The sequence below is a fragment of the Gracilinanus agilis genome, chromosome 2 (genome assembly GCF_016433145.1).
Source record: "Gracilinanus agilis isolate LMUSP501 chromosome 2, AgileGrace, whole genome shotgun sequence".
Lineage (NCBI taxonomy): Eukaryota > Metazoa > Chordata > Mammalia > Didelphimorphia > Didelphidae > Gracilinanus > Gracilinanus agilis.
This window is the reverse complement of record NC_058131.1, coordinates 32,576,031-32,587,367: the sequence shown is the minus strand read 5'-3', so window position 1 is coordinate 32,587,367 and position 11,337 is coordinate 32,576,031. Positions and strand designations below refer to the sequence as shown.

At 50.5% G+C, this 11,337-nt stretch overlaps 2 protein-coding genes across 2 annotated transcripts in view; both read right to left on the bottom strand.

The window, feature by feature from the left end:
- TGOLN2 (trans-golgi network protein 2) overlaps positions 1–365 on the bottom strand; it is an 11,848-nt gene extending 11,483 nt beyond the window's left edge. Inside the window, exon 1 of the mRNA XM_044659307.1 lies at positions 206–365. Within this exon, the coding sequence (XP_044515242.1) occupies positions 206–365 (160 nt within the window). The remainder of the gene's footprint in view (positions 1–205) is intronic.
- Positions 366–7,422: 7,057 nt separating this feature from the next.
- TCF7L1 (transcription factor 7 like 1) overlaps positions 7,423–11,337 on the bottom strand; it is a 200,112-nt gene continuing 196,197 nt past the window's right edge. Inside the window, exons 6-8 of the mRNA XM_044659306.1 lie at positions 10,482–10,589; positions 9,667–9,748; positions 7,423–8,822 (exon numbers count right to left, since the gene is read on the bottom strand). Of these exons, the coding sequence (XP_044515241.1) occupies positions 8,371–8,822; positions 9,667–9,748; positions 10,482–10,589 (642 nt within the window). The 3' untranslated portion in view covers positions 7,423–8,370. The remainder of the gene's footprint in view (positions 8,823–9,666; positions 9,749–10,481; positions 10,590–11,337) is intronic.

Below are 11,337 nucleotides of genomic sequence, written 5' to 3'. Positions count from 1 at the left end.
GTGTGTGGAATCATGACAGAGGGTAGATAAGTGTTAGGGGTGTGTGGGGGTCGAAATAAGTATGTGTGTAGGTGCCGTGACAGGTGTACGGTGGGGATGTGTGACAGTATATGTGTGGCTCTGACAGACTTGAAGGGGTCGTTACGGATGGGGGGGGGGGAGTGGCTTGACAGATGGGGGAGGGGGAATGGTGACAGAAAAGAACCACGGTCAGTGTCGGCTAGGAGGAGGGAAGGGGAGCAGGGCAGGAAGGCCAGGCCAGGCTCCGGGGGCCCGAGGACAAGGAGGCTGACAAGGGAAGTCAGTGGCGCAGAACGCAGAGGCAGGCGCAATACAGCCGCGGTCCAGCCGGAAGCCGGGCCCATGGCTGGGGGGGGAAGGAGCAGCTAGCGAGGCCACATCCCGCAGGCCAGCATCCGGTCCGGGACCGAGGGGGAGCGGGACCGGAATGGGCTTAGATTCAGGTCCGGGGACCGGGTCAGGGATGGGGGTACTTACCAGCCGCGAAAGCGATAGCGACATTCCCCAGGAGCGCAAAGCAGAGCAGGAACCGCATCGTGCGGCAGCCACTGCGTTTCCGCCCACACGCACCCTCGCGAGATCAGCGGGGCTGCGGCGGGACAGTGATGTCACGCATAGTGGTCCCGCCCAGCGCGCGAGAGCGAGGCCAAGGGACCCTCCCTCTCCCCCGGGCCGCTTGGGCGTGGTCTTCCCAGCTTCCGTAAGATGCAATCCACGCAGTAATCACGCTTTAGGGCTGCAGCTTTTGGTGGCAGTCAGGGGCTGTGGAGCTGGGGTGAGGTCCTGGAAATTGGGGGGATGGCTCTCTCCGCTCCTGTCCCCCCTGTCCCCACAGCTGCACCAAGACGGCGGACGGCGCCCCATCTCCCCGGGGCCTCAGACTGCGCTTCCCTAAGCCCCCATTCTGGGTAGAACCCCATCTCACTGTGCCCTTGGACCACCGCAGGCGCTGCTGGGGTCTGTCCACCCGGGTCTCGCCACTCCGGCCCGTTCCCCCTCAGCCGCCAGTGGCTCTCCAAGCGCGGGGGCCACGGTTGGGAACAGGCCCGGGGCTTTCTCCAGGGGCCAATAGTAGTGCGCTGTTCGGCCTCAGGATCTCTTCCTGACGGCCTGGGGCCTCGCTCCTTGACCCTGGTTCTGCGATTCAGTGACCACGACCTCCAGGCTGTTCCCCAGACACGACCCTCCGCCTCTCCGGGCTGGGGCAACCTCTTGGACCGCTCCCCAAGCCTGGAATGCTTCCCCTGCCTGCTGACCGTCCTGGCTTCCGAGTCCCATCTAAAACCTCTGTACCCCAGCGCCTCCCCGAGTATTTCCTATTGATCCGGTCTTGCCGGCTAATCTCCTCGCTTAGATTGGGAGCGCCTGGAGGGCAGGTGCCAGCTTTTGCCTCTCAGTAGCCCCAGCGCTTAGCATAGCGCGGGGCACAGGGTAGGTGCTTAATAAATATTGACTTGATTGATTGTTGGCCCCCCAACATAATGTGAAGAGGACAAGTCTTCTAGAGCGGAGAGGCCCCCTCAGGGGCTCCAGATCTGGGAAGACTCAAGAGGGTGGGATAAAAGGTTCAAGTTAGCACTGAACTGAAAACTCCAGATAAGGAGACCATCCTACTTGCGAAAAGTCCTGGAGACTCTGGAATCGTTCAGCAAACAATAACAAAACTTTGGGCAGCATGAGCTAGAGAAGGGAAAACTGGCTTAGGACTCCAGAGGACTGGGGTTCAAGTTTTGCCTTTGTGTGATCCTGGGTCGCTTGCACCCCTCTCAGTGCCCCTAGGCAGCTTTCTAAGACTTTCCCTGGCAGAGAACACACCCGTCTGCGTTGGGAAAGGGAGTTTCCTCACCTGGAGGTCCCTGCAGCAAAGGAATCACAGGTCAGGGCCAGAAAAACCCAACCCGAAATGGTAGAACAAAATTATTCCTTCTCTCAGGGCTGTTACACCCCCTTTCCCCCCATGCTGTAAAGTCAGATCTCAGATAAGATGGATGGTAGCTGTTCACTATCTTAAAGAAAGACCTAGAAGAGCCTAGAAAGAAAACCCTTGACTGGTTTCCCCTTGCTGGCTTTACTCAGCAGGATCCAAGAAGAGAAGGGAAGCCAATTCCTGATTTCCTAGAATAGTCAGTTCCAGAGAAGATCTGTTTCCAGAAGGGGGAGAATCAGGGTGTCCTCAGAGCTGAGATTAGACTAGGTTAACAAGGACTTTGCCAGGGGTCGCCCAACCGAGGGGCCATACAAGCTGTCTAAAAGCAACAAAGCCAGAGGCCATGCTAAGCATAGGTGAAACAAAACAAAAAACAAAAAAACAGTCCCTGCACTCATGGAGTTGCAATCTTTTAATTCCTTTTTTTTTTTAAGTTTTTAAAAATCCTTACATTCTGTCTTAGAATTGAAAGTAAGTATAGGTGCCAAGGCAAAAGAGCAGTAAAGGCCAGGCAGTTGGGATAAAGTGACTTACCCAGGATCACACTGCAAGGAAGTATCTGAAGCCAAATTTGAATTTAGGCTGTCCCATCTCCTGGCCTGACTTTCTATCCACTGTAACACTGTAATTCTTTAGGATACAAACTCCTTTTAATTCTTTTTTACTTCTTTTAATTCTTTAGGATAAAATACAAAATCCTTAGCTTAACACTTGATACCTTCACAGTATGGTTCTGGATGATCCTTCCAGATTTATTTTTTATTATTCCTGTTAACATGTCAGACTACTGATTTTCAAAATAGGGTCAAGGGACCCCTAGGAGTTCTCAAGACCCTTTAGGGGGTGGCAAGATGATCTCCATGGTCAAAACTATTTTCATAATGATGTTAAGATGTTTTAATTTGCAATATGGTAAACATGGATAGATAGAATGCACACAAATGAAAAGTCTTGGTGGGGGGAGGTGAGATTTTCTCTCATTTTTAAGAAGGTAATGGAATTCTGCACTGGATCAGGCAGCCTTTATGACCTGTTGGGAGTTCCTCCAGCCCCATATTCCATTCTCTGTCTCAATGTGTTTGCATAGGTTGTTTTCTAGGTCTGGATCTTTTTCCTTACTAGAACCTTACCAGAATCCTTAACTTCCTTTTAGCCCCAGCTCAGGGGCAACCTCCAACTAGAAGCCTTTTCTCCATTCCTTGTTATCTGTGTTCCCTCCTGCCTCCTCCTCCTCCTATTTCCAAATATCATGCATGGGAGATGATGAATTCACTAAAGACAAAATGGAGAACAAAAAAAGAAGGGTCCAGACCAGAGCCTTGGGGGATCCCTACAGTTTATGGACATGACATGGATTAAAGACCAAGGAAGGGAGGCTGAGGAAGAGAAGTTGGATAGATAGGAGAACCAGGAGAGAATAGTCATGAAAACCTAGAGAAGGGAAAGTATACAGGAGAAGGTGATTGACTGTTTGTTAGATGGGGCAGAGAGGTTTAGTGTGTGTCCTCTGACTGTCTCTTCTAGGTAGAGGAAAGCTACATTTCCTGTCAGGGGTTCAGGGCTAATCTTAGGGATTATGGACTACTTTCTGTTATTAACTTTTTTTTTAATTAAGTTTATTTAATTGATTTATAATACTTTTCCATAGTTACATGAGTCATGTTCTTTCCCTCTCTTCCTCCCACCCCACTCCCGAGCAATTCCACTGGGTTTTACATGTGTCATTGATCCAGACCTATTTTTATATTATTAGTATTTGCACTAGGGTGATCGTTTAGATCCCTACATCCCCAATCATATCCCCATCGAACCATGTGATCAAGAAGTTGTTTTTCTTCTATATTTCTACTCCCACAGTTCTTTCTTGCTATCAGTTTCTTGAGACCCCACTGGTTGTGTAGCATCAAGGGCCACTTCCAATCCCCGCCCTGTACATAATTGGTAATAATACAAAGGGGGTAAGGGAGAGAAGGTAATGTAGAGATGAGCCCGTTCTCCAAGAAATAACCAAGGGATAAAAGAATAGAAGTCACAGATGAGAATAACAGGTTTAGGCCTTGTAAGGCATAGGGAAAGATGGAATGATGAAAGGTTCTGGTTAGACAAAGGATGAAGGTATAACCTTCTCTGAGCTAAAGTGGAGTAGTGAGTAGATTTAGGAATTAGATCATCAGGGCATTTGAGGGGTCTTCAGTACATTGGCTGAAGTCCCTTAGTATGAAGCCAGACCAGAGAGTTCATTGTAAGGTACTTTGTCTTTCAGCTGGGAGTAGTTTGGTTGCCCAAAGAGTCAGAAGATGAACTATGGCATATATAACAAGGTTTAGAGGGGCAGCTGGGTGGTGCAATGGATAGAGAGTCAGGAGGTCCAGAATTCAGATATGGTCTCAGACACTTCTTAGCTATGAGACTCTGGACAAGTCTCAGCCCCCATGGCTTAGCCCTCACCGCTCTTCTGCTTTGGAACTGATACTTGTATTCATTCTAAGATAGAAGGTAAGGGTTTAAAAAAAAAAAAGGATGAAATCAAAAGTCACTAAATAACCAATCAAATATCTGTTTGGAGACTATGGGTTGACTAGATAAGGTATGTTCCTTTCCAAAGGGTGATTTGGTGACTTTTTACAACATACTCAAAGATGAGTCGTTGAGGGCCAGGAGGTTCCAGAGAAAATAGTGAAGAATCTGGACAAAGTAAAGTGAGAGGCAAAGAACCAGGCAACTGAAGAATCCTCCAAAGAGGGAAGAATTCTGCTGAGAGTTAGTAACTTTTCTCTGAGGTGAAAGCTTCCAGCTGACAATAATTCAGCTGACAAGAAGGCTTCTGCTAATACTGTTTGGTTGCCTGGATAAAGACTAAACTGGGACATTAGGGAAGAAATTATCTCTTAGTACAGAGGTTACTTTCAAATCACCCTGTCCATAAGGGCAGCTATGTGGCTCAGTGGTTGGAGCTCTGGGCCTGGAGTTAGGAAGACCAAAGTTCAGATCTGAACTGAGACACTTCCTAGCTGTGTGACCCTGGGCAAGTCACTTAACTCCCACTGCCCAGCCCTTACCACTCTTCTACCTTGGAATCAATATACAGTATTAATTCTAAGACAGAAGTTAAAGGTTTATTTACTTTTTTAAGTATTTGAAGCAGGAAGAAAAGAATCAGGATCTATTTGAGGGAGGGGGTTGCAACAGGTAGGTGTGGTTAGACTCTTTTAGGCTAAACATGATGTTGGATAGTGGTTATGGTGTGCAGCTCCTCCTGAGGTTGGGGTTTGCCTTACCCGACTAATTTGTTATTTAAGGGACTTGGCCAGTGGTCAGCCATGTAACAAATGGGAATGCACTGGTCTCTTTGCTTAAGGGAAGAAATAGCTCTAAGATTCTATCCTGTCCCATGAGCCCTGGAGTCTTGAGGGGAAGTGAAGGCATTTGATTGGCATTTCAGGTCCCATTCATTTGATGCCCTTTTCCTAAAAGAGTGAGTGGTCATCATTGATGTGAATGTGTGGCCAGTTTTCTCCAGGGAAGACACTCAGGTATGGGAATTTGCTCCACCAGCCACAAATCTATTACAATTGACTTCTCTGTTGTCTCTGTCTCTCTCACACACATCGATTTAGACCTGGAAAGAGAACCTCAGAGGTCACTTGGACCAGTCCTTTTATTTTACACAAGGGAAATGGAGGCCTGGAGATAAACTTGTTTGCTCATGTAATAATAATGAGAGCCAGTAACCAATGTTTGATAGAATGGGAGAAAGAGAGAGAGAGAGAGTCTATGTGAGTCTCTCTTCCAGCTCTCCCCTGGGGCCGAATATACACTGGGAGACTTAAGGGGGTGTCACCCCAAAATTGGGTGACCTGGATGGTCGTGCCGCCCCACAGGAGCTGGGGGCAAGGCTTCCCTATAAGACGAAGTATGTGATACCCCAATCTGATTCTGAATAAGGACGGGGTTCACACAAACCTACCCCCATCAGTTAATTTCACAGCGGGTGGTCCTGCTTCAAGATGGAGGCAGCCAGACAAAAGCTATGGTTCCCCTCTCTCTTGTTGTCTCTCAGGCACTCTGGAACGCTGTCTGACTGATGAACGGCTTTTATTATTTGCAATTCAGGGACTGGGGAAAGGGGTGAAGGGCACAGGGATTTGGGGGTGCCCTCCTCTCTATTTCTATGGAGTCCATCACTTGGGAGGGAACCTTTGGGGTTCCCACTCCTAAGCATCTTCTCTTTTCCTGCCCCTTCTCCTTCTGTTTCTATTTCTATTTTTCTGTTTCTATCCTTTTTTTTTTTTTTTATAATTGTAAGTTTTGATTGAAAAGGGTTGAAACCTTTCAGCAAGGTTGGGTAATGGGAGAAGACTAAGAGATTGCTCCCAAAATGGAGTCCAAAAACTTAGCTGACTCTAAGGATGAAGTCTTGATGGGAGAGATGTGTTGGAATGGCTTTGACCAGGGAATCAGGGTTTCAATTTCCAAAGAAAGATCCTCAGGAAGGCCTCAGGTCTGGGTCCAAGCTGGGATGTCCTCCTCCTCTCTCCTCCCAGTCCTCCACTGGAAGACCTCCCTTCTCTCTCTCCTCTCTGGAATCTCCCAGAATTCCTCTGGTCTCAACTGTCAGCAACTGCCTTCTCTCTGGCTCCTTTGGTCCCATCCCCCTTGCACAAATCCCATACTTACACGCATAATCACACAGGTACTAAGGGTCTAGGATTCAATCCTGGTGACCTCTTTCCAATGCACATTACCCAGCTCCCTGGGCATAGGGATTGTTTCACTTTTCATATTTGTGTCCACAGGCTCGGGATACTATTTAGCACCTGCTAGGTACTTTTTAATTAAAAAACCAAACAATTTGTACGATTATTTTGTACATTACATACAAAATTACAAATTGTACAATTTTCACAATTAACTTTTAAACAATATTTTACAGTCACTTGACTGATTTGTCAGAGCAAGCTGAGTAGAAATTAAATGATGGATGCGGGATCATCCAACTAGAGTCAGAGGCTAGAGTGAACTCCAGCCTTCCTGTGTTCCACTCTAGGAGTCTACCCACCAGACCTGCTTCCTCTGCTCTTTACTAATCTTAACATTTTCAGATTTTGACAAACACTAAGTCAAGGAGTCTTGGAGAGCCCCCACCACTTGGATCAGCCTGGCAGGGCCAGAAGAAAGCAAAAAGTGGCTCCAAGGACATGGAGAGTTCGGAAGGCTGTTTGAATTGATTGGAAAAGAAGGCTCTTTTAGTACAAAGCTCAGTAGTTCATCCCTGCACTTTGGACATTGGAGCCTGGCTGGCTGGCTTTTGTTCCTCGGGTGCCTCTAGTGTCTATGAGCGTGCCAGGCTTCTGAATCGGCTCCCCTCATCCCTACCCTTCCCAATGGGAGGGGACGTTTTTGGCTATAACTCGCAGCACATTTATTTGCCCATTAAATGAACGGCTCAATGGAAGATACACACACAAAGGAGGGTTCTTGCAACTGCAATTTTATTTCTTTTGTGAAAATATTGTGACAACTGGGAGTTCAAATCGCTCCAAAGACATAAAAACAAAAACAGAAATACACACACAAAAAAAGCATGGTGGGGGATTGGCGGGGACGAGAGGGAGGGTCTCAAAGCTTTGGCAGACTATGTGAACCTGGCTCTCGCCAAGGGGCCGGGCCTTGGGGTCCAATCCTCTCCCCGGGGAGTTGTGAAGACGAGATTTGGACTCTCCACCACGTTTTGGTGGTGAAGGTGGCTTCCATCTGGCCCGTCTCGAGAGCGAGGGGCAGGCCCCAAGCGCTCCAGAGGAGCCCTCTGGTCATCGGATGATAGAGGGGAGATTCTCATAGTCACTGAGTCTGGGGAAGGGAAGAAGGAGGTGGGGGCAGGGGTGGGAGCAGGTAGATAATCCCACTGAGGACGGGGGATGCTAGTGAAGTCATTAGAAGACAGCTTCTCGGTGGACGGCTTAGCACCAGGCAGAGGACCAAGTAAGGGCGATTGGAGACACGAGGCAAGTTGGCTACTGAGAGCTGAGGCTGGGGGCGAGGGGGCATCCCAGGGGTGGCGGACATGCAGATGGGAGAGAAGAGGCAGGGAGGAAGGGGGAGGGGCCTAGGGGAAGAGAGAGGTCTCTTCTGCACAGGTCAGTCCACCATAGAGAGGATAACAAACTACTTTTCAGGTTTTTTTCCGTGTCTTCTTTTTTTATTTTTAATTTTTTTTATTAAAAAAAAAAAAAAAAAAGCTCTTGAAATCAGCTACCGTTTACATCTACAAAGTGTAAAGCGCTGTGGTTACCAGACACTTCACCAAACAGTCCAGAGTGGTCAAATATTGACCAATAAAGTTTCCTTTTTGATTTTTTCTGAATCGCTACTTCTGGAGGAGTCCCTCGGCAGCCAGGAGGGGACGGGACGGGCAGGGCTGCTTAGTGGGCAGATTTGGTAACCAAGGAAAGAGGCTGGGCCTGCAGCCCAGGCAGGGCCTGGTGGGCATGGAGGGGAGCCTGGAAAGAAGGGGGTGAAGTCAATAGAGCGGTGGGCATGGAGCCGAGGGGAAGGGGCCGGGACAGGAGAGGAGGCTGGCTGCCCAGGGGGCTGGACGAGGCGGCAGCGGCAGCCGCCGCGGCTGCAGCCTTGGCAGAGAGGAAGGCGGCCGAGTGGAGGGCCAGCTGGGCCCGGGCCTCCGGCTTGGTGGTGAGGGACAGGGGCTGCGCTTGCTCCGAGTGAGTGGCTGCCGGGGCGGCCGGCGAGGCCAGGGCAGCGGAAGGGGTGGCTGGGGAGTCCAGCATGCTCCCATGGGAGGAGGCGGGGCTGTCGCAAGGCTTCTCAGGGGGCGGGTAGTGTAGACACGGCTTCTTGTTCCTGGAGGTCAGGGCACCTGGGAGAAAATGAGAGGGAGCTTTAGGGGGTCAAGAGAGGGGCAGGCTTGGGGTGCAAGCCAGGGGGGCGGGAGATGAGAGTCCTGGGGATGAACAAAGCTGACCTCAGACAAGTATTAGCTGTATGACCCTGGACAAGCCTCTGCCTGCCTCAGTTTCCTCAACGGTTAAACGGGGATCCTAATAGCACCTGCTATATATAGGCAGGTATATAGGTAACAGCTATTTTGAGAATCAAATAAAGAGAGTGTGTCGAGTACTGTGGAATCCTTCAAGCATGACGTAAGTACCAGGTTTAATAATAATGATAACAACAACACTAATGCAAATTTTATCATCGCCCTTTGAAGCGCAGGGATCTCGGGGAGGGCAACGAGCATCCAACGAGAGGAGAGAGTGGCTGAGCTAAAAGAGCTGTTGGTAGAAGGCTCAACTTGGCCTCTGTAAGGCCTGGGTTCAAATCTCACCTCCGACACCTTATAGCAGGGTGACCATGAGCAAAAGACTGAAGTGACTCTATGACTTTCCTCCCTGGGAGTCCTCTTGAACAGAAAATTCTTCCTAATTCCCATGCTGGGAGGTAGACCTTATCGTCGTGCCCATTTTAGAGAGGACTCAGTGACCTGCCGAGGGTCACCCAGGCTCTAAGGATCACCAACAATGCCTTCTCCACAGTGGGAGAGTCTGGTTCCCCCTCTGGTCTTCATGGCCAAGCAAGGGGGATGCCAGGGCACCTCTTCCTCCTCCTCCACCTCTAGGGGCCCCCAGGATCATAGGGTGGGGAGTGGGGGGTGCTGTGTCTGGAGAAATGGGGAGCGGGTCATCGGGTAAACCAGGGCTTACTCTCAGCCTCTTGAACTTGCTGCTGCGGCTGCGGTGGAGGCTGGGACAGCTGCTTCTCGCGTTTTCTCTTCTTCTTCTTCCCCTAAAAACAGGAAGCCCACGGAGAGAAGATGGTGTTAGACACAGCGGCAACAGCCCAGCACGGAGAAGCCCACAGCAGAAGAAGGGAGGGAGGAGGCTGTCCCTATGCCAGGGATTTCTCTCTAACAATAGGAAGTCTTCCCCGCTCTCTGCCCCAGCCTCAAACTTAATCCTTCCCTCTCCGGTTACTCTCCTTCTAGTCTGTATCTTACTGAGCCTGGAGTCACAAAGACCTGGGTTCAAATGGTGGGTGCCTCTGACACTTGTAGCTGTGTGATTCTGCTCGAGTCAGCATACTACAGGGTGCCTGTGATCAGTCCCTGCCTTTGAGAAGGCGGAGGGAGAGAGGAGGACCTGTTCAGACAGACCTTTCCGCCTGCCTAGGATTGTAGGGCTCGCAGATTTAGAGAAGGAAGGGGGTCAGAGGCCTCATTTACAGCCGAGGAAGCCATGAATGACCCCGAGAGGCTAAGCGTCTTGTCTGATGAGGTACAGAGCCAGCAGAGAAGGGATTAGATGGCGTTTCTCTCGCCACAAGCGATAGGAGGCTTGTGGAGGCTTCTTGAGCCAGCACGTGGCTCCGACTTCCCTAAGGCTGCGGCTATTTCCCAAGACACAGAACCCAAGTGTTCCTGGCTCTGAGGACCGCTAGCCATCGACCTCCCGACTAGCCTTCCTAACTCTTGGAAACAGCCGGTAACTCCCAGTTCTCCTAAAGCAGGGGCGGCACTTACATAGTTGTCCCTCGCTGACCAGGTGGGATAGAGCTGGGAGTGGAGTTGCCTCTCTTTGCGGGCCAGCTCATAGTACTTGGCCTGTTCTTCCCTCGAGAGCGAATGCCACTGTGGGGGAAAGCAAAGCCAGTGAGCGAAGAGCGAGGGAAGAGACTTCTCCCTCGCCTCGGCCAATATGCACGTCTTGATCGCTTTCTGGGGTGCAAACAGTCCCTGCCCTTAGAGAGGAGCTAACGCGCTCCACACACAGCACCCACAGGAGAGGTGGAAGGCGATCTCCTAGCGAGGGAAGCCAGAAAGGCAGTCTAGAGCACTCCTACTGGAGCTGAGTCTTGGTGGGCAAGAAGAAGAGCACGAGGGTCCTGGAATCGGGGCGGAAGGGCACATGGGAGGGAGAGCAAGGAGCCCCATATTGCTGTACGTGGACGAGAAGGAAGTGTGTGGGGTCAGGAACGGGGAGGAGCCTTCTAGAAGTCAGAGGGAGGTTTTAATCCTCGGTCTTGGTGGCAGCAGGGAGCTCCCGAGGCTCCTTGGGTGAAGAGGGTGAAGAGGGTGTTTGCGTGGCTTGACCCACACTTTAGAAATACTGCCTTGTGGAAGATGGGACGGAGCGGGAACGGACTTCCAGGAGGGAAGAGTCAGCCTGCCTCTATGAAGAGAGCCCGACCAGGGCAACGGCCATCTTTGGGCTGACTCTGGGCCTTTGCTTGCTCTGGGCACAGCGGCGCCACGAGTCGGGTCCATCCAGGAATTTCTTATGGCCCGTTACGCGTCTGTCAGGTGCTGTTGCCCGGCCCTGCTTTCAGGAGCTTAAGATGGATGGACGAGGCCTCCGAGACCTCAGGGTCAGGCCGTG